The sequence below is a fragment of the Ictidomys tridecemlineatus genome, chromosome 3 (assembly GCF_052094955.1).
Source record: "Ictidomys tridecemlineatus isolate mIctTri1 chromosome 3, mIctTri1.hap1, whole genome shotgun sequence".
Lineage (NCBI taxonomy): Eukaryota > Metazoa > Chordata > Mammalia > Rodentia > Sciuridae > Ictidomys > Ictidomys tridecemlineatus.
The window spans coordinates 130,877,591-130,901,022 of NC_135479.1; the positions used below are offsets into that span (position 1 = coordinate 130,877,591).

General features: G+C 43.4%; 1 protein-coding gene across 2 annotated transcripts in view; it reads right to left on the reverse strand.

The window, feature by feature from the left end:
- Positions 1–16,435: 16,435 nt before the first annotated feature.
- Igf2bp2 (insulin like growth factor 2 mRNA binding protein 2) overlaps positions 16,436–23,432 on the reverse strand; it is a 151,213-nt gene continuing 144,216 nt past the window's right edge. For both annotated transcript variants that reach the window (XM_005331018.5, XM_005331015.4), the window contains 4 exons: positions 22,244–22,318; positions 21,419–21,550; positions 19,470–19,583; positions 16,436–18,294 (listed from right to left, as the gene is read on the reverse strand). In XM_005331018.5, coding sequence (XP_005331075.1) covers positions 18,202–18,294; positions 19,470–19,583; positions 21,419–21,550; positions 22,244–22,318 — 414 coding nt within the window. In that variant the 3' untranslated portion in view covers positions 16,436–18,201. The remainder of the gene's footprint in view (positions 18,295–19,469; positions 19,584–21,418; positions 21,551–22,243; positions 22,319–23,432) is intronic.

The following is a 23,432-nucleotide window of genomic DNA, read 5'->3' on the forward strand; positions in this document are numbered from 1 at the left end:
CAGTAACATTCAGGGTTATTATTGAGACATGATTTGTATTCCCAGTCATTTTTGCTTATTTTTGGTATTTAACTTGACTTGGTTTCTCCTTTGATTGGTTTTTCCTTTAGTGTAATACCTCCCTTTGCTGATTTTCATTGTTATTTTTAATATTTATTTTTTAGCTATAGGTAAACACAATATCTTTATTTTACGTTTATGTGGTGCTGAGGATCAAACTCAGTGCCTCATGCATGCTGGGTGAATGTTCCACCTTTAAGCCACATTCCCAGCCCTGTTTTTTTTTTTTTTTCCCATTTCCTCCTCTTGGAATATTTTGCTGGGGGATGTTCTGTAGTGTAGGCTTTTAGTTGTAAATTATTTTTAACTTTTATTCATCATGGAAGGTTTTTATTTCATCATCAAATCTAAAGCTTAATTTTGCTGAATATAAGACTCTTGGCTGGCACCCATTTTCTTTCAGAGCTTGGTATATGTTTTTTTTCCCACAGTTTTATTTTTATTTTATTTTTATTTTTTATTAGCTACACATGACATTACTATGATCTTGGCAATTCATACATTTGAATCAATTGGGGTATAATTTCTCATTTTTCAGATTGTACAGATTGTAGAATCACACTGGTCATAGAGTTACCTATATACATACAGCAGTCATAATGTCTATTCTATTCTGCTGCCCTTCCTATCCCCCCTTCCCCTTCCCTCCCCTCCCATCATTTCTCTCTATCCAATATAATTTGACACACTTTCTTTTCTTTTCTCCTCACAACATCATACATGTATTCTGTATAATGATAAGGGTCTCCTTCAATTTTCCTTGCAACTCCCCTTCTCCCTCTTTTTCCCTCCCATCTCTCTTCCCTATTTAGTGGTAATCTTCTTGGTATATATTTTTCCAGGATCTTCTAGCTTTCAAGGTCTGGGTTGAAAAATCTGCAGATATCCTAATTGTTTTCCCCCCTATATGTAATCTGATTCCTTTCTCTTGTGGCGTGGATCTGTTGTGATTTTGTACATTTGATGTCCTGTAAACCTCTTATATTTGATTTTCCAATTCATTCTTCATGTTTGGAAATTTTTCTGCTATTACTTTATTGAATAGATTGTTCATTCCTTTGGTTTATAATTCTATGCCTTCCTTTATCCCAGTAATTCTTAAATTGGTCTTTTTATGTTATCCCATAATTTTTAAATGTTCTGCTCATGGTTTCTTACCATATTCACCACTGGTCAATATTCTTTTCAAGATTATTATATATTTTGTCTTCAATGTCTGAGGTCCTATCTTCCAAGTAATCTAATCTGTTGGTGGTGCTTTCTATTGAGTTCTTAATTTGGTTTATTTTTTCTTTCATTTCAAGGATTTCTGGGTTTTTTTTTTTACAACCTCTGTCTCCTTACTGAAGTAATCTTTTGCTTTCTGTATTTGCTTATGTAGCTCTTTATCAAAATGATCTTTTGTGGCCTATATTTGCTCTCTTATATCATCCTTTAATTCACAAAACATTTTACATCCTGAACTCCATGTCATTTCTTCTGTTGTGCTGGCCATGGATTCTAATAATATAGTATCTTCGTTTGTTTGGACACATTCTTCCCTTGATTTTTCATATTGTTCATGTGTCTTCCCTTCTAGCACTGCAGATCTGAGGTATTACAGTTTTTACCCTATAGGCTTACAGTGTCCCTGCAGAATTTCAATATCTCTCCTTTAAGGTATTAACAGATCCCAATACAAATAATATACAGCCTTAAACCAAATAACTGTTATTAAGATTTTTACAGTTTTATCAAAATACACAGAAATGGAGAGTTTGATTATTATCTATAATATAAATAGTAGGTTTGCAAAAGGGGCTACAGTTTCTGATGAAGGATAAAGAACTGGGGGTGAGGTATAAGATGAGATGTTGAGGGGGTAAGAGTGAGGATATAATGCTATTAGATCTTAGAAAGCATGAAAGAGGAATCTAAAGAAGTAGCAGTAGGAGTGGGCTGGGGTTGTGGCTCAGCAGTAGAGCGCTCGCCTTGCATGTGCGAGACCCTGGGTTTGATCCTCAGCACCTCATAAAAATAAATAAGTGAAATAAAGGTATTGTGTCAACTGCAACTAAAAAATAAATATTAAAAAAAGAAGTTGGGGCCCCCTCCCCCTGCACCTGCAAGGTAGGCGGAACTGTAACCACCGACAGAACAGGCCCAGCAGCCCGAGGAGGGGCAGAGCCGCCAACCGAGCCTGCAAGGGTTAGAACTAACATCATCAAAATGGCGATATTACCAAAAGTTCTCTATAGGTTTAATGCTATGCCAATCAAAATCCCAATGGCATTTCTTATAGAAATAGATAAAGCAATCATGAAATTCATATGGAAAAATAAAAGACCCAGAATAGCAAAAGCAATTCTAAGCAGGAAGTGTGAATCAGGCGGTATAGCGATACCAGACTTCAAACTATACTACAGAGCAATAGTAACAAAAACAGGATGGTACTGGTACCAAAACAGGCAGGTGGACCAATGGTACAGAATAGAGGACACAGAAACCAACCCACAAAACTACAACTTTCTTATATTTGATAAAGGGGCAAAAAGCATGCAATGGAGGAAGGATAGCATCTTTAACAAATGGTGTTGGGAAAACTGGAAATCCATATGCAACAAAATGAAACTGAATCCCTTTCTCTCTCCATGCACAAAAGTTAACTCAAAATGGATCAAGGAGCTTGATATTAAATCAGAGATACGGTGTCTGATAGAAGAAAAAGTTGGCTACGACCTACATACTGTGGGGTCGGGCTCCAAATTCCTCAATAGGACACCCATAGCACAAGAGTTAATACCTAGAATCAACAAATGGGACTTACTCAAACTAAAAAGTTTTTTCTCAGAAAAAGAAACAATAAGAGAGGTAAATAAGGAGCCTACATCCTGGGAACAAATCTTTACTCCTCACACTTCAGATAGAGCCCTAATATCCAGAGTATACAAAGAACTCAAAAAATTAGACAATAAGATAACAAATAACCCAATCAACAAATGAGCCAAGGACCTGAACAGACACTTCTCAGAGGAGGACATACAATCAATCAACAAGTACATGAAAAAATGCTCACCATCTCTAGCAGTCAGAGAAATGCAAATCAAAACCACCCTAAGATACCATCTCACTCCAGTAAGATTGGCAGCCATTATGAAGTCAAACAACAAGTGCTGGTGAGGATGTGGGGAAAAGGGTACTCTTGTACATTGTTAGTGGGACTGCAAATTGATGCAGCCAATTTGGAAAGCAGTATGGAGATTTCTTGGAAAGCTGGGAATGGAACCACCATTTGACCCAGCTATTCCCCTTCTGGGTCTATTCCCTGAAGACCTAAAAAGAGCATGCTACATGGATACTGCTTCATCGATGTTCATAGCAGCACAATTCACAATAGCAAGACTGTGGAACCAACCTAGATGCCCTTCAATAGATGAATAGATAAAAAAAATGTGGCATTTATACACAATGGAGTATTACTCTGCATTAAAAAATGACAAAATCATAGAATTTGGAGGGAAATGGATGGCATTAGAGCAGATTATGCTAAGTGAAGCTAGCCAATCCCTAAAAAACAAATGCCAAATGTCTTCTTTGATATAAGGAGAGTAACTAAGAACAGAGTAGGGAAGAAGAGCATCAGAAGAAGACTAACATTAAACAGGGATGAGAGGTGGGAGGGAAAGGGAGAGAGAAGGGAAATTGCATGGAAATGGAAGGAGACCCTCAGGGTTATACAAAATTACATACAAGAGGAAGTGAGGGGAAAGGGAAAAATAATACAAGGGGGAGGAATGAATTACAGTAGTGGGGGTAGAGAGAGAAGAGGGGAGGGGAGGGAAGGGGAGGGGGGAATAGTAGAGGATAGGAAAGGCAGCAGAATACAACAGACACTAGTATGGCAATATGTAAATCAATGGAAGTGTAATTGATGTGATTCTGCAATCTGTATATGGGGTAAAAATGGGAGTTCATAACCCACTTGAATCAAAGTGTGAAATATGATATATCAAGAACTATGTAATGTTTTGAACAACCAACAATAAAAAAAGAAAAAAAATTTAAAAAAATAAAAAAAGAAGTTGGGACTGGGGTTGTTGCTCAGTGGTAGAGTGCTTGCCTCACATGCGTGAGGCACAGGGTTTGATCCTCAGTACCACATAAAAATAAGTAAATAAAATAAAGATTTTTTAAAAGGCATTCCCTCTAAAATCTGGAACAAGACAGGGATGCCCTCTATCACCACTTCTATTCAATATAGTTCTCGAAACACTGGTCAGAGCAATTAGACAGCCGAAAGAAATTAAAGGCATAAAAATAGGAAAAGAAGAACTTAAATTATCACTATTTGCAGATGACATGATTCTATACCTAGAAGACCCAAAAGGGTCTACAAAAAAACTATTAGAGCTAATAAATGAATTCAGCAAAGTGGCAGGATATAAAATCAACACGCATAAATCAAAGGCATTTCTGTATATCAGCAACAAAACTTCTGAAATGAAAATGAGGAAAAACACTCCATTCACAATATCCTCAAAGAAAATAAAATACTTGGGAATCAACCTAACAAAAGAGGTGAAAGATTTATACAATGAAAACTACAGAACCCTAAAGAGAGAAGTAGAAGAAGATCTTAGAAGATGGAAGAATATACCCTGTTTATGGATAGGCAGAACTAAATCATCAAAATGGCGATATTACCAAAAGTTCTCTATAGGTTTAATGCAATGCCAATCAAAATCCCAATGGCATTTCTTATAGAAATAGATAAAGCAATCATGAAATTCATATGGAAAAATAAAAGACCCAGAATAGCAAAAGCAATTCTAAGCAGGAAGTGTGAATCAGGCAGTATAGCGATACCAGATTTCAAACTATAGTACAGAGCAATAGTAATAAAAACAGGATGGTACTGGTACCAAAACAGGTGGGTGAACCAATGGTACAGAATAGAGGACACAGAGACTAAACCACAAAGTTACATCTATCTTATATTTGATAAAGGGCTAAAAGCATGCAATGGAGGAAGGATAGCATCTTCAACAAATGGTGTTGGGAAAACTGGAAATCTATATGGCAACAAAATGAAACTGAATCCCTTTCTCTCTCCATGCACAAAAGTTAACTCAAAATGGATCAAGGAGCTTGATATTAAATCAGAGACACGGTGTCTGATAGAAGAAAAAGCTGGCTCCCATCTACATATTGTGGGGTCGGGCTCCAAATTCCTTAATAGGACACCCATAGCACAAGAGTTAATAACAAGAATCAATAAATGGGACTTACTTAAACTGAAAAGTTTTTTCTCAGCAAGAGAAACAATAAGAGAGGTAAATAGGGAGCCTACATCCTGGGAACAAATTGCTGGTCTCTAGTCTCTTAACTGTATCTCACTCACCTCCTCCCTTTCTACTTCCCAATTAGGAACCTTTCTCTCTAGGGGTCTTGAGGGCTGCGCTCTGGGGGCTGCGTACCTGCTGTGGAGAACTGTTTTGTAGTGGGCAGTTCACGACCAGGTTTTGCATGCTATGGCATAGCTGTGCAGCCGCATGCACTGTGCCCAGTTAGCAGCTGCCGGGGAGAGGAGGCAGTTGGGGATGGTAGGTACCTTGATATTGCTTCTAGGCCCTAGCCCGTGTTCCAAGCTGGGAGTTGCCTAACTAAAGATGGTGACAAAGGTGTCCCAAGATAGAGGTGGCTGGTTTCAGCGATGGGGTGTCAGGTCCAGTTGGGCCAGGTGGTGGTGTTGGGCGGTGTGTTCAGAGATGCAGCTCTGGGGCATGCAGTGTTGTGCCTTGCCACTGTCCCCAGGTGCAGGCTACTGCGAGTAGAGGACTATGGCAGTGGTTGCAGTGTCTCAAGATGGAGGTGACTGGTACAGCCCCACGTTGGTAGATGGGGGTCCACACAGAAGTGGTGGCCGGAGGTCCTGCTGGGGTGCTGATGCCAGAGGTCCTGCTCCGGCACCTGGAGGATCTGCGTGGGCGAGTGCCCAGGAGTCCTGCGCTGAAGCTGAGGCCCGGAGACCCTATGTGGGCACAGAGGCTGTGATTCCTGTGTGGGAACAGCTGTCAGGGGTCCTCTCATAACTCCTACTTGATCCCAGGTCAAGGAGCAGCACAGAATACAGCCTCACTCTAGCCCACCATCTTGGATCCTCCCTTAGTAGATAATTGTATCTTTTTCAGCTACTATACAAAAAAGACTTTTATGGGAATCTCAAGACACAAAAAGGTAGAGAAAGCATAATGAACATTTATGTACTCCAGCCCTTTCAGTTATGAAAAATGTGGCTAAATCTTGGTTCACCTATTTATGTTTTCCATGGGAAGTGGTCAGATCTGGAGGATTTGGGGTTTTGTTTCTTTTTGGTGATGATGGGGATCAATCCAAGGGCCTTGCACATGGAAAGCATGCACTCTACTGAGCCACACTCCCAGCCCTCGTTTGCAATAATTTAAAACAAAATTCTGATATAATAAACATCATGTTATTCTAACCAAATACTTCAGAATGTCTCCTTCACTATAACTAAAAAAAGAAGAGAGAGAGAGAAAGAGAGAGAGAGAGAGAGAGAGAGAAGAAAAGAAACCCCTGTCATTTCACATGTAACAAAATAAGAATTTGCTAAAATCATCTGATGCTCGGTTCATATTCTCATCTCCCTGTTTGTTTAAAAAGTATTTTAGGGGCCGAGGAATAGTTCAGTGGTAGAGTGCTTGCCTTGCATGTGCCAGGCCCTGGGTTGGATCACAGTACTGGAAAAGAATGTTTTGTTCTTAGGACAGGTAGTGGGCTGGAAGGTGGCCACCAAAAACAAGTCAACATTCTAATCCCTAGAACCTGTGGATATTACATTATGTGGCAGAGGGAATATTAAGTATTACCTTGTATGATAAAAGATATAATTTGAGATCCTGAGAAAAGCATTTTTCTTGGATTACTTGAGAGAGACCTACACATAATCACAGGTTTTATAAGAAAGCAGGCTTCTGTTGTTGTGGTGCTAGGCTCAAACCTAGGCCCTGGTGCAATGCTAGGTAAATACCTGCCACTGAGCTACAGCCCTGCTTCTGCAGAAGAGGAAGAGCCAGATATTGGAGAGACATTACTCACAAGCCAAAGAAGCCTAGAGACACCAGAGCTGGAAGGAGCAAGAAATGAATCCTCCTCAGAGCCTTAAAAGGGAACAAGGCCCTATCAACACCTTGATTTCAGATTTCTGCTGCTAGAATTGGGAGAGAATGAAGTGTTTTAAGCCATTAAATTTGTTACTAATTTTTTTAAAAAATATTTTTTAGTTTTTGATGGACTTTTGTTTATATATGGTGCTGAACCCAGTGCCTCACCCATGCTAGGCAAATGCTCTACCACTGACCCACAACCTCAGCCCCATAAATTTGTGTGGGAGGCCAAACTAGCACATGACTGTGTCTGACTCCCCTGCTGACCAGTGCGGCATCAGCGGTCATGCTGTGATCTGGATAGCCCCTATTTTTAGGGTGCGAGCGACTGGGTCTTCGTGCATGGGCAGGCCTTGCTAAATCCCCATGGGTGGAGCTATGCTCACCTGTTCCTTTTGATATTAACCCCTTGCCCTGTTTGGGATAAAATGTTCCATGGAAACACCCTTTGTGTGTCTTCTTCTCTTACTCTGCCCTTGGGTGTGGCCTTCCTAGATGTCAGTCAACCTGCTGACAGCAGACACCATGAAGCTAGACTCAGTCCCTTGAAACTTGACCCTTGCCTCATTTGAATAGCTTCTCCTCAATAAAAGGGGTCAGTGCCTGCTCTCTCTCTTTCTGCGGACACTTAAGGTCAGAGGAGCCATCACAGCACCCCCAAAGGAAAAGGTATTTCTCTCTCTTGTGTGGTTATTTTGCGCAGCCCAGTTCCCCTGGAGTGACCTCTGAGTATCTTAGTCACGTGCAACCCAGCAAATTTGTACTAATTTGTTAACAGCAGTCTCAGGAAGATAATACAGGAGTCAAATCTGTACATTGCCTATGGCAACTATGTCCCCCCACCTCTTTTTTTGAGACAGGGGTCTCTCTCTGTTGCCAGACTGGTCTCAGTAACTGGGACTACAGCAGTGGGCCACCACCCAGATTTCTGTCTCTTTAATCTCTTTTATTCAATATCAGTTTCCTTCTTTATACTATTTTTTCAGAAACTGCTTTCCTGTAGAACATCCTACATAATAGGTTTGACTTACAGCTCTTTGGCAGTGATTGATTCCTTTGTCCCTTGTATTTCATGTAAACTGATAAGTTCTCATTTAAAGGCTTGAGATTCAGGTGGTCATGATTTGGATCTTAAATGTCCCTCCTTAAATGTCCCGTAAGCTAAAGGCTTTGTTCCCAGTTGATGGTGCTATTAGGAGGTGGTGCAATATTTAGGGAATGGGTCTAGGGAAAGGAAATTAGGTCACTTGAAGGGGATATTTGGGTCCCACCCCTTCCTCTTTGGCGTGTGTGGAACCACACATTCCTTATCATGTTCTTCTGCCTCACTGCAGATCCAAGACAATGGAATGAACGGATCATGGACAGAAACCTCTGAAACCATGAGCCAAAATATACCTTTTAAATTGATTTTCTCAGGTGTTTTGTCTTAGAAGCAGAAAGCTGACTAACACCCAGGTTTAATTATTCAGCAAGGATAATTAGTGATCTTGTTTTACTGCGTCATGAGCCCACCTCAGGTTGTTCCATTTATTGGTGCTTAAGACTGATCAGTGTCGGCCTAAACTCTCCAACTTGTTTCCTGTAAATCTTTCTCCATATGGTTTTAAATTTATTTGATGATCTTTTATTTCATTAAGAAGTATAAAATGGTGATTGTCTGCCAGGGACCAAAAGGGAGTTCTCCTTCAAAGAATAGCCTGACAGTTACAAGAAACAGCCCCCTAGGAGACATCTCGCCTGGGAGACACCCTGCAGCCATCCATCTCCCTGAGACATCCTGCGCTATCTCACCTTGTGAAGACTTCTAGCAACTGCCGATAAGAGAGCTCCCCCCATCCCCAGCCCATAAATACCCCTGTGTGAACAATAAAAGTTTGCAGCTTGATCAGAACTTTTGTCTTGCTGTCACCCTTCGTGTCTCTTGTCCCTTCATTCCTCCCCATCTAGGTTCGCTGCCCACGTTGATGTGTCCTGCCGGTCGGGGCAATTGTCTAATTCTATCATCCTGTTATGAGGTGTCCCCTGAAAGTTCATATGTGAGACAATGCAAGAAAGTTTAATGGTAAAATGGTTGGGTAATGAGAATCTTAACCTAAATCCATGTGTTAATCCACATAGATGGATTAGATTAACTGGGTGGTAACTGCAGGCAAGTAGGGTGTGGTTGGAGGAGGTAGATCACTGGGGCTGTGCCTTTAGGGTATATATTTTGTTTTCCAAGATCTCTCTGCTTTCTGATTGGAACATCCTGAGCTGCTTTCTTCTGCTACACGCTTCTACCATGATGTTCTGCCTCACTGGGACCCAGAGCTATGGAGTCAGTCACCTATGGACTGAGACCTGAAATCATGAACCCCAAATAAACTTTTTCTCCTCTAAAATTATTTTTGTCAGGTCTTTTGGTCACAGCAACAAAAAACTGATGAAAACACATCCCTTCTGTGTTCAGTAGCCTGAACTGTTCTCTAAAGAAATTGTTTTTCTTTTCTTCTTCTTTTTTTTTTTTAGTACTGGGGATTGAACCCAAGGGTGCTTAACCCCTGAGCCACATCCCCAGCCCTTTTTATATTTTATTTAAAGACAGAATCTCACTGAGTTGCTCAGGGTGTTGCTAAATTGCTGAGGCAGCTCTGAACTTACAATCCTCCTGTCTCAGCCTCCCAAACAGCTAGGATTATTGGTATGGACCACCACACCCAGCTTATAAAGAAAAACTGGTTATCTGGTTACCTTGAAATGTAATTTATATAGGGAGGGATACCACTGAGCTCTATTCCCAGCCTGTAATTATTCTTTTTTATTATTTAAATTTTTTTTTTCAGTTGTAGATGAACACAATGCCTTTATTTCTTTCTCTTTATGTGGTGATGAGGATCAAACCCAGGGCCTCACACATGCTAGGAGAGCATTGTACTGCTGAGCCACAACCCCAGCCCTTTTTAATTGTTTATTAGCACAGTTAAAGCTTACCTTACACATTTCCTGGCCATTTCTTGTTGGTGTCCTGATTTCTTTTAGTGAGAAATTCTAGAATTAAGGCACACTATTAATGTTAATTTCTACCAGATTATTTGTTCTCCCAAGTCTTTGCAACAGACTAGGAAATGATTTTCTCTGAATTAAAAAAAATTGTTTTAATGTCTTCCATTTCAAATATAAGACAAAGTTCTTTCCCTTTTCTCCTCTTTTTTTTTTTTTTTGTACTGGGGCTTAAACCCAGGGGTGAGTAACCACATCTCTAGCCTTTTCTATTTTTCATTTTATGACAGGATCTTGCTAAATTGCTCAGGCTGCTCTCAAACTTGCCATTCTCCTGCCTTACCTCCCAAGTTGTTGGGATTATATGCATGTGCCACCACACTTGGCTTCCAAGGACTTTCCCTCCTTCCCTTCCTCCCTCCCTCCCTCCCTCCCGAGATTGAACTCAGGGGCACTCAACTACAGCCACAACCCCAGCCCTATTTTGTACTTTGTGAGACAGTGTCTCACAAAGTTGCTTAGCATCGCACGTTTGCTGAGGCTAGCTTTGAACTTGCAATCCTCCTGACCCAACCTCCAGAGCCACTGGGATTATAGGCATGCACCACCAAGCCTGACCCAAGGTTTTTCTTGATCTTATACTGTAATACTGAAAATCTTGGTCACTAACTACATCAATGTAATTATTTTCCCTAAGGTATACCTATTTTAGTTTCAAAAAATATCAATACCAGCATAACTCTTAACAAGGCCACTAAATGGAATTTAAGATTTTTTACAGTGCTTTTTATTTCTAAACTATCTTTAAAGATTTGCAGTGAGAATAGTTTTATTTAATTGTTTTTGTAGTAATGGGGATTGAACGAAGGGGAGCTCTACTACTGAGCTATATCCCCAGTTTTTTGTTTGTTTGTTTTTGAGGTAGGGTCTCACTAAATTGCTGAGGCTGGCCTCAATCTTGTGATCCTCCTGCCTCAGCATCCCAAGTTCCTATGATTACAGGCCTGTGCCACCACCCCGGCCACCTCCCCTTCAACCCTTGCTGTTCCCTGTACATTTTGTATGTCTTTTGGTCCTTATTTACACATTATTTTTGAGATTTATTATTACTAATATATTTTACTTCCTCTCAAAAGGTTTTTGATAGTTAAATTAAGTTGTAAATTTAGTCATTATAATCAGCTCTAAATTTAGATTTGCAATAACTTGAACATTTCTAGTTTAATTAAAGTAGTTTTAATGCTTTAAATCTTTTTTTTAAATATGAATCTCCTTCGGCTTTATTTTTCAGTTGGTAGAAATTATTTTCATATAATTTTATTTAAGAAAGGCATTTAAATTATCTGGATCCTTGCAAATGAGAATTTTTCTGTAGCTTTTACCCATGAAGGACAATTCAAATTCTTGAATCACAGTCTTCTAAAACTCGTTTTCTGGCACTTACAGTAGAACAGAGAGATCTGCAACTAGCTTGCTTTTTGCTTTTTTATTTTGAAAAACTTTTTTTTTTCTGTAAGCCTATTAGAATTTGTATTCTATCCAAAAACTATGCCAGAATCTGTTTAGGTCTGAACATTTTTGTTAGGCTGCATTTTGATGCTGGTTTGTTGCTATAACAAAAACCCTAATAATGGTGACTTCAACAAGATAAAAATTTCTCTCTCGACTACCAATTTGAGTCTGGGCAGTGCAGCAATGACGTGGCAGCTTCTCAGTGTCAGGAGCCATCCTGGACACTTGGCTTCTGTTTTGTGGATTGCAATGGCTGTTCCAGCTTCTCCATGGCTCCCAACTCCAGGTCCACATCCCTTCCAGCAGGAAGCGACAAGGTGTAAGCACCTCCCTTCCCTTCACCGTTGAGTTGGAAAAGGTACATTTCTGTTTTTTCACAGTGGTTTCAGACCTGGTGGCATTGAAGTTTTCTTTTTCCTGTTCTGCTTAATTTCTAATCTTTGCCAATTTCTCTTGCTTTTTGGTGTTCAGATGTTTGGTGTTTCGAGTCTGTATTTGATGCTATGAAGCTTTCATTTTTTTTCTTGATATGCAGTGAGAAATGTGAAAAGGAACATTGCTAACAAGATTTGGAGGTTCCCTATACTAGAATCAAAGACTATCATGTTCCAACATTTTACAAGAAGAATGGTCTCTAAGAGGCTGTGTTGTGAACAAGGTTATACAGTTGGGGGGCTGGGGATGTGGCTCAAGCAGCAGCGTGCTCGCCTGGCATGCGTGAGGCCCGGGTTCGATCCTCAGCACCTCATACAAACAAATATGTTGTGTCCACCGAAAACTGAAAAATAAATATTAAAAAAAATTCTCTCTCTTTCTTAAAAAAAAAAATTATACAGTTGGTTTAAAGGCAAGGAAAGAAGAAAACTTCCACGCCTGGGCTTTCTGTTGTGTTCCTGATGAGACAGGGAAGCTGCTACGAGGGTGGTTTGTCAGGCCCAGATGCCCACCTGAAGCCCACCTGAAGCCCAGAGCTCTGCCTGGTATCTTCTTCCACAGCCTCTGGCTGTTTCTGGGGCGAGGTCTCCCAGGCACGCCCCCTTTCTAAACTGTGGTTTCTGAAGGCCTAGGATGCAGGGGCAGAGTCCTTATTATACAACTGAAGCAAGTCCAGAGCCAAGGGAGGATGGAGAAACTGAGAGCAAGGAGGAGGTCACAGGTGTGTTCAAACTGGAGGAGAGATTTCTAGGAATGGTATTCCAGATGTTGTGTATAGTGACTGTAGAACAGCAGATTTCAGGTCAGTGGAAAGAACTGAGAATGGGCTGGGCCAAGACAGAACTGCTGACCTTAGGAGCTGTGCTCTTTTCTCTGGATAGGGTGGTCAGTTGTTGGAGAGATTTTAGAGGCCTTTATGCCCTATAAGGAAGATGGGCTGAATGGCCTCTAAGGTTCTTGTACTGCTATTCAGGGAATCCAGAATCGAGAACAGGATTTACTGAGTTCACAGAGGGTTCTGTAAGTAGTCTTGGAACCGCATAGTTAGTAGTGGAGATTATTAAAATTCATATTGGAAGTCATTGAAATTACAGATAAATTAAGGTAAGGATGAGTTTGATTTTAGTTTTTCACTCAGAGTTTGCCTGGATCACTAGAGGTTATTTGAATGCAAACAGGAATATTCTTCATTGTTTATTGTCAGCCACATCTGAGAGAGCACTGAGGCAGTGTCCCAAAGTTTACTAGTGGGAAAAAACCCAGCACCTTCAATCCATGACCTAATTGCTGTTTTATAACATATTACTGGGACCATTGAGGTCAGTAGAATATAATTTTGTCTGAGGCTCTTCCCTGGTACCAGCTCTTTTTGAAGAAGCAAGAGCTGTTAAGAACAACTCAATCATGACTTCTAGAAAGACAGGGACCTTATGTGGGTGGTGTGAGCTAGAGTAAATTAACCTGCATAGGACACATCTTACATTTCTATTCATAAGCACATTAGGGGAATGAGGAGAGGAAATGAAGGGCAGTGGCAATTGACAGCATCCTGGGAATGTGCTAGCACTGTTATGCAGCCTTAGCAGTAGTGGGCCAGAGAAACTTAAGGGTAGGCTTTCTAATACTAGGAAATACTTTCATAAAAAGACACATGGGGAGAACTCTTGTGACTCACATCCTTCCTAAGCATGTAGGAATAAGTGTAGGCCAAATCCTTTCACACTCTCCAAGTCCTTATTCCTTCTTGAGCTGTTCATTGAATCATCCAGATGCCAATTTTTCCACTTGCCCTGAGAAATCCAGTGTTTCTCCCCCCTTGCCTCCTGACCCTATCACGTTGCCCTTTTCGTGTCTAGGGCTCAATCTTTCCTTCGATTCTTTGGTGAAATCCCTCCATGTTTTAAACTGTTCTATCAATTCTCATATTTTTAAAGTTCTCCCTCTGTGATAAAATCATCTTCTGCTTTGTCCCCGAATTCTACTACCATTCCTTCCCAAGTTCATGCTCAAAGAGTCAAGAGCGGCACGGGTGGGAGCTGAGGGGAACCGGCAGGACAAAAGTCAGGACTGATTGCCTCGTCTGGTGAGATGTTAGCAGGTTAGACTGCGGTGGGTCATAGATCCAAGGGGTTTGATCCAACAGTGGGGAGGGACCGAGTGGTGTAGGGTAATGATTAAATGCTTTCATTAGTGTAGGTTAATCAGCTTAGTCTCCATTTAACAGCTATCATTTTATTTTTCTTTAGTGTAAAATCACGTGTAATTAGGACTTTCTGGAATGTTAGGAAGTCTTGTCAAGACAGAGAGAGTTGGGCTGAGGATGTGGCTCAAGCGGTAGCGTGCTTGCCTGGTATGCGTGCGGCCTGGGTTCGATCCTCAGCACCATATACAAAGATGTTGTGCCCACCAAAAACTAAAAAATATTAAAAATTCTCTCTCTCATTAAAAAAAAAAAAGAGAGAGAGTTGGAGGTTTATAGCTGAAGAAGTTACTACTAAGTCTGTAATGATCTGAGTCCCTGTGGGTGAACAGCTCTTTTTCACAGTGAGATGGGACTGGATGCACTTGTGTAGACGATGGCCTCATGCTGGCACTGCCCTTGGGAAGCTCCAGGGCACCTAGCCCAGGTGCCAAATAACCCAGCAATTGTGTTCTCTGAAAATGGGTCGTTAGAAGAAAGTCTTTGCCAAGGGACAAACAAGGCCAGCTGGTCTCGTTCCTCCTGTCTCCTGTCTCTCCACATGGTCTCCCCTTCATTTCTGCAACCCTAGGACAATTTGAGTGCTTTGTACCAGGGCGAGCCAAGCATCATCTTGGCACCTCCCTCCCTTTCCCACACAGGTTCATAGACAAATATTTTGGAAATGGGTACTTGAGGAGCTAAACTTGAAATTCTGCCATCTGGAATAAAGGCCAAGGAATGAAACCAGAGGGACAGAGACAAGAGGGTTCTTTTTTTTCTTTTTCTTTTTTGAGGCTCCTGTGTCACTTCTTCCCCTCCCTGATGTCTAGTCTTGAGAGTCATTACCAAGGTCATTTGCCTGTACCTGAAGTCCTTCCTTTACAGATGTGTTTTTCCTTGTTCACTTGATAAATAGAGGAGGGGACATGGAGCCACAGGTACAGGGGTTTCCACATGAGGGGACCATCTAGCCCTGTCCAAGTTCATGCCATAGCAGTGAGAAAAACAGTGGGGGGGGGATAACTTGGAATCTACACACTGTAAAACTTAAAAAGTGAAATTGGGATCACCGAGATTGGAAATAATGAGACACTCAGGAGTGGGCACAGGGCATCAAGGATGCCCCACTTTAAGTAATTTAGGAGGCACGTGGCTACTCTGGAATCCCATGAGTTCACCATCTGCCTCTGCTGTACTATGAATGTCACCCCCAAAAGCCTAATTGACCATTTCTGACAGTCAAGAACTAGGTCTGTTTTGTTGAGATGGGGTCTTGCTGTGTTGCCCAGGATGGCCTTGAACCCTGGCACAAGAGACCCTCTGCCTTCAGAGTAGCTGGTACTTCAGGAGCATATCACAGCATCTAAGTATTAGATCTTTGTCCCCAAAACTGCATAGACTTTTAGCAGCTATCTGTGGTGGACCTCATAGGTCTATGAACAAGCTAGCTGATAAATGGAGCAGGATATTGTTTCCCACCATTTCATGGTATATCAGTAGACATGCCAGGTACAGCTCCCACCCTCCAGCCCAAGGTGACTCCTGTCCTTCTCTGACCTCTCCAAACACTGCCCATGAAGGGTGAAGTACTTGTTTCCTTGAATTGTTGGACATAATGACAGAGACCTGTCTTGCCTAGTTCAATATGCAGCCAATCTATCTCTCTAGTTCTGTGGCTCTCAAACTTAAAAGCACACAGGAAATCACCTGGAGGGCTTGCTCAGGCAGACACCAGGTCTCACCCTGACAAGTTTTGATTCAAGGCAGACCTGCAGAATCTCTTTCGTTTTTGCAGTGTGGGGAATGGAACCCAGGTCTTCGAATGTGCTGGGCAAGGGCTCCACCCCTGAGCCACATGCCCATCCCTAAGAGTCTGTTTCTAACAAGTTCCCAGGTGATTTTGAGGCTGCTGGTCTATGGACCACTGATCTAGCTCAGCTTCTCCCCCAGGGCTTTTGTGGACAAAGCCTCCTCAGAGTAGCTTCTCAGGGCCTGGCTGCACAGACTACTTTGTTTCCCCAAGTCCTTCAGAGTTGGGACTTGGCTGACTTTGTGATTGTGACAACATTTAGTAAAATAAAACACCAAGACACCAGAATCTTGTTAGCTGGATATATTTCTTTTTTTCTTTTTTTTTTCTTTTTTGTCACAGAACACTGTTTGCAGTAGAGGAAACTGGCATTGCAGTCTGGTGGTATAATGGCTTGTTCACATAAACCAGTACATGTTCATCCTTTAGCGCAAAAAGCCCTAATGGCGCGTACCCTATTGAAATTCAGGACATCTCCAATATTTTCTCTCTCTGTTTTTCTTTGTTATCTTTTTTTTTTCTCTAAATAAACACTTTCAAGGTTTGTCCAAAAGAAGGCCATATAGGTTCTTGGCTAGCGGAAGACAATTCAGAACAGCTGTTGCACACTTGGACTGTCACCTTCTCCAGGCTGGCAGTTGATATCTTATTTTTTTTCCAACTCATTTTTATTAAAAAAATAAAAAAATGCTCCAACTATCAGTTTTACAAAATCTCTAAGGGAAACACAAGAGCAAGGTGCTGAGGTAAAAAACACCTGAGGTAGCTTTTTTTTGTGTGTTTTTCTTGTTAAAAAAATCTGTAAATTTAACGCCCTGGGCCAACAACCTTGTGTAAATTGCTGTTTTCCTCCACAATTTTTTTTTTTTAAAAGAAAGAAATCATTTCGCTGAATGTTGATGGCTTATACACCAAAATGTAAAAAGACAAAATACATTCTTTCTTTATGGAATTTTTGTTTGGTTGACTGGTGGTTTGGTGGGTTCCTGTTTTCCTCTTCCAAAATGCTAGGACAAGTACCATTGACTCTTGTTCTTTTGAGTAACCAAGTGTAAGTTGAGGCTGGTTTGTGTGTTTCACGTTTGTTCCTTTTGTGTGATGTGATACTCAGAGCACTGCTTTGCCTGGGGGGTGCATAGATACAGGGAATCAGACAGTGGGATGAGGGAATTCAAAAGAGTCAGGATGGAGCAGGGGAGGAGGGGAAGGAAGGGGAGAGATAAACAGAGAGAGACAGAGAATTATATAGCAGTATGCAAAAAACCAGTTTAAAACCTGTGAAGCAAAGAGAAATGGGTGTGTGAGCTAGACAGGGATGAAGTGGGACAAAGTCCCCTCTTCAAGACGGTATCCCTTCTGTTGACAGACACAGGTGATCCAGAACTGCCATGAGTGTCCTTCGACGGGATTTCTCTCTGGGTGAATTTTGTGTGGGTGGCCTAAAAGTTCCTTTCTACACCGTTAGACCTCCCCAAGACTTTAAAGTCTAGAAAAGCCTGCTTTCTTTTAAAAAAAAAGAAAACAAAATTAATCATTGAGTAAAAATTGGAGTTAGTTGAGTTATTTGATATATTATTTCTAAAATATATTAATGCTGCAGGCACCCTGTGCAACCCACAGGCCACATATCTTAACATCTTTCCCCTTCTAATATGTACACACATGTACAGAGACGATTTTCCACAAAAAAGAAAAGGGTGTGAATTTTGCTTTGCTTTGAACACGTTCACCTATGTTAGTTCAACTAAAAGGGATAGCGTCATGGGAGTGGGGGAGAGATCTGAGTGAGGGGAGGTGAATGGCTGGGAAGCCTGCAGAAGCTGGGGGAGGAAGGTGGGTGGCTGGGCTGGTGGTTCTGGGGAACCCAGCCTTCCCTGTGCCCCTCCTCAGCCCCAGGTTCTCAGGGCCTCTGCAGGCCCTGGCTGCCTCCGCAGACTTCTCATTCCTCAGGATGGTCTTTGGTTTGCTCCCGATCTGCTGGCTGTGTTTGGTCTCATCTGTCAGGTGTTGGGAGGGCTACATTCATCCGTTGTTTGCTGGTGCCTGCGGGAGCCTCACTTGCTGCGCTGTGAGGCGACTCCCTGAGGGTATTTCTGCTCCTGCTGCTTCACCTGTTGTACAATTTCCCTGATCTTGCGCTGTGCAGTCTGCAGCAAGGGAGAGGAGGCAACAAGGGAAGAAAGGAACCCAGTTCTGAGGATGCACAGAAGGGGTAGGGTCTGGGACTTGGGGAAGGGTGGGATGTTCAGGTGTCACCTCCCCTGGATCCCTTATTCCAGGGCTTTTTCTCCCTAGAAATAAGTGGCAGAGGTCTCCTCCTTTCCACTCCAGGTTGCTGGATGAAAGATAACTGGGTGGAGCCCCAAGAGCTTCCCATTCATGACCAGAGGCTAGGACACAGCAACAGGCAGCCAATGATAGGGTCTTGCAGAGGCCAGACAGCATCTGGATCCTACTCTATACACCTGAGCCGCACTCAGGACCATCCACCTTTCCCAGATACTACCCTGAAAAGCTGGAGCACTAAGCATGAGCCCCAGCCTGACCCTCAACCAAGGGAGATGCCTGCAGAATGCACTACAGCAACCTGGCTGTTCAGATGTGTCCTGGGGTGCTGAGGGCCCAGGTGGGTATGGCCAGGGCTCTGATTCCAGGAGACCCAGGCAGAAATCTGAGTGCACCAGGCAGGCCACAGGGAGCATAGACTGCTTGTCTTTGCTGGCTTAGGATAAGAACAGGGACTACTCTCTCCCAAAACCAAACCAGCAAAAGCATCCAAGAGAACTAGGCTACATTTTGCTGCAGTGCTGGCCTCTCCATATGAAAGGGAAGCAGCTATGTGGAGAGCATGCAGTGATGAGGTGAGGAAGGAGAGAGCAAAACAGATCCAAGAGCCTAGCATGGTAAGCATTTAACCTTTCGCAGTGAGACTCTAGCACCTGGGTCTGGAGGGGGTTGCCTGGTATGCACATCCTTGCAGACCAAGGCTGTGACTGAGGCCTGGGTGGGGAGGTGAGGTTGCTGAGACCTCGAACCTGAGCCTCTTGGACTGGCCTCAACAGTTTCTACTTTCCTCAGGCTTTCCTAGCATCCCTGGGGGACAGCAGCAGTAAGACGGTATAGGCGCTGCCCCTGCCCCGCCCTGTAGGTATGGCAGTCCCTGAAGAGCCAGGAGAAGCAGGAAGAGGTTCCTGTGTGTGTGTGTGTGTGTGTGTGTGTGTGTGTGTGTCTGGGAATGCGAGTGGGGGGTATCCCAACCACCTGACAGACCACTACTTAGGCAGAAAAAAGGAAAGAGACTGGGCCCTTGCAGCACAGGTACCTGGCTAGCAAAGAAATGCCCGATAATTCTGACGATCACTTCCTGGTTTTCATCTGGTGTTTGGTCTCGAGGCACAATGACTTCTGCACTGGTTAAGTTCTGCAGTTCATTCACCTGCGGAGGGAGAAGAGGCAGTGGGCTAGGCGGCTTCCATTTCCCATCAAGGCCAACACTGAGGCCAGGAGGGAAAGGGAAGGGGCAGAGCAAGGAGGAGACACCTCTCCTTTCCTTCAGTCTAGGATACTCAGCTTCCCTGCCTGGCCACCAGAGGTCTGTGGATTTGGGCCCTGGGAGGCTCAGTGACAGGGAGAGGGAGTCTAACCCTCATGCCATGGACTGCTTCTGGGGCTGAGTTCTCTGTTTCTGGAATTTACATCAATATAGTTCTGCACACACAGAGACCCTGGCTAACCCGTTCACCAGGTAAGAAGGCCACTCTTCCTGGAATGCCCTCCCTGGGTGCCCACCAAGCGGTGACCCCTCCTCTTGTCTGACTCACTGCGGTAAACTCTTCCTTCTAATCAGCTCCCACTCTGCACCCTGCTTTCCATTTTCACTCCAGCTATTAAGTCTTGCTTTTGCTGTTCCTGGTCTTGGGCTGCTATTCTCTCTCCTTGCCAATGGTGACATTCCTATCTCAACCCATCTCCTGCATTCTGTGGCTGCTCCTTGTGCCTCCCTGCTGCTGCTTTCCAAAGACACTGGTCACTTCCTGAGGGCTCATTCTCCCTCCTCTGGCCCCTAGCATGATTCTGAACTCAGGCAGGTTCAGCAAGTCTTAGTGGACAGTGGACAGTGTCTGGAGACACAAAAAATTCAGTGATTGGTTCTACAATAACCAAATAAGACATCCCCGGGCTTAGGATTCTACTCCCTGCTGGATTTGTTTTCTTCTGTCTCTTACATTCCAACTCTGCCTAAGCTCAGTGTGTACACCCTGGGATGTGGACTGCACTCCTGGACACAGGGAGTGACGTGCATACCATGTAACTGGATTCTTTTGCATAAAAGTGACTAGAACTTGGTTTGGAATCCTCTGTAGGAATTTCCACAGAAAGAACTTCGTAAAAACAGCAAACATACACAGGACTGTAGACACCTCCTCCCTAAGTCCTACTACCCAACACAGCCTCCTGCCAGCATGTACTCTACTGTAAACTTCTCAGGGGCCATCTCCACACTAGACAAATATGACGAGTTCCAGAACATACATGTGTCCAACAAACCACTCTGTTCACTCCTACAAGCTTCAGAGTTCATGCTTTGGCATCTTCTTTCCTTTCTCTCCCCTTTTCTCCCCTCCTTTCCCTTCCCTGTGGTACTGGGGATGGAACCCAGGGCCCTGTACATAATAAGCACATGGTGCACCACTGAGCTATGTCCCCAGCTCTTGTACTTTTCAAATTACTTTGTTATTGCCACCTTCAGACTGAAAATATGGATAATTTCTTAAAAAATTATTTCCTTCTTGTCCTCCACCCTATTGCTGAGCTAGCTCTGCTGTACCAGATGGCTGTGTCTGGGAGTTAGCCAGAAGATGGGAACCACGGGAAAGAGAGTGCAGAACACCAGACCCTACAGGCCTCTGGCCTGGAGTCCCAGCTGGTTCTCTGCCAACTAGGCTGGCAGATACTCTGGGTGGAGCCCTACCCTTTTATTGCCTGCTATGCTTGTATGTGCAGGGTGCAAAAGATAGCTTCCCTGTCTTAGGGGAGTGGAGCTGGGACGGTGGTACCGGGCACAGGAACCTGGTGTTTTTGGAGTTAGGCTCAGCACTGTGGAACTGGATCCTAAATTCTGGAGTAATACTGAGATTCCCATGTGTGAAATGGCTCAGATGCCAGGAGAAACTCTGTTAGCCTAGGACCCTGTATATTTCAAGGGACAATGGCCACAGGGATCTGAGGGACAGGTCAACTAGGTGATGGAGTAAACCAAAGCAGACTTACGGTCTTGCCACCTTTGCCAATCACACGGCCAGCTGTAGAAGAGGGCACTCTGATGTGGGCTTCCAGCTTCACCTCTTCTTTGGGGTTAAAGAAGTTTTCTTCTTTCAGTTTCCCAAAGATTCGTCCCTGGGCCTGAGAAAAATGTGATTGGTGACTGAGTCAGCAGATATTCATGCTGCTATGGGAACTACAGAATCCAGTGATGGGACATGCTATGTCTCTGCCCCCACTCTGGCCAGACATGCGTGCCTCAGCCCTCACAGAACTGGTCCTTGTGCCTGCTACATTGGCCACTGTGCTGTGAAACCTGTGCCTCTGCATGCTCTGTCTTTGTGGGTTGCAGGTGACCCGTTCCTCTAGAAGTGTTGTGTTGTCGCTGGGGGTACTGGCGAAGGGCCAGAGCTGTATCTTATTTCCATATTCCTAGCACCTAATTATTATTTGGTTGATTGAATCTGTTACGACATTCTTTTCTTTTTTTTTTATTGGACTGGGAAGCATATAATTCAGGGTGTTCTTAACTCCTTCCTGCCAGGCTATGTGCAATTATTAAAGAATGGAGAAGGATGAAGATGAAGGTGGTGGTGATGGGATTTACCACCTGGATGGGGCTTCAACAGGTGACCTCTATTTCCTTGGAGAGAAGGGAAGGAGGGCTTTCTAGCAAAGGGAAATGTGCAGAGGGGACAGCTGGGAAGGGACAAAGAATGATTCTGAAACCCATGAGTAGCAGCTGGGAGTGAAACAGATGGCGAGCCTCCAAAGAAGAACCTGACCATGCCTCTGAGGTGGCTTCCCTGTGCCCACAGTCTGCAGGACACTGACCTTGAACTGCGCTTCTGGTGGTCCGGTGATGATGACCATCCTTTCACTGACATCTGGGCCTTCTGCTGGGGCGATCTGCAGGTCACAAGGGAAGAAACAATGCTCATGTCAAACCCCTCCTGCTTGTCTGGATGGAAGGCCTACACACTAGTATTACGTAGCTCGACAGGGCTTCTGCCTCTGGACCTGCTACTTTGACGCCATGCTGCCTCACCCTGGGTCTTAGGAAGTTAAGGCCATAATGCTCACTATCAAGTTTGGGTACGTGGTCACCAAGGGAGAGTCTGAAGCAGGTGAACAGTTCCTGCCTGTCTCTGCCCTGTGCCCCAACAGTGACTGGCCTCCTTTCACCAAGCCACATCCTAGGAAATAACCAACAAGTCAATAACTCTAGGGATAGGGAGGTTTACAGTCCTGCCAACCCACCCAGGGCTTAGAGGGAAGGAACGGCTAGTCTGCTGAGGTGTTAAATTGGAATCCAGTTTACAGGAATAGTCAGCCTGGTTCTAACTCCCAGCTCCATATATAGTTAGCTGTGACAATTGAGTTAGAACAGTGTGTGGCTGGTACTGTCTCCTTCTGGCAAATCAATCATAAGTACAACAGCACCAGAGCAGGGACCAGGACACCTGGGTTCCAGTCCTGGCTCTGCAAACTCCTCCCCTCCCTCACCTGTGAAAGATGGATATAAGCTCAGACCTCCTCCAGACTCCCAAGGTTCTTTGTGGGTCTGAGCTCTTTTATAACACGAACAACGGACCCAGCAAGCATTTTTGTAGAAGACCTTATTACGTATATTTTTTTCCGCACATTATGCCTTCTTCCAAAAAGCTTTAAATAGTTTTAAAAAAATAAAAAATTCAGCCAGGTGCAGTGGGCAGCTCCTGTGGTCCCAGCTACTCAGGAAGCTGAGGTAGGAGGATCGCTCCAGCCCAGGTATTTCAGAGCCACCTGAGCCATGGGGCAAGATGTTGTCTCCAACCCCAAACAAACCAAGTAAAAAATTAAAAAATTAGTAAATGATAGTAAAATTAATTAGAAAGGAAGCATGGTCAGTTACAGGGTTTCGGTATTCCTAAGGTAAAGCAAAACCAGCGGCTCAGAGGAGGTACAATTTCTAAGATGAGCCTCTGTTTGGAAAGGGATGGGTTCACCATCAGTGCTGTGCTCTGCATGCACCAGCTCTGCA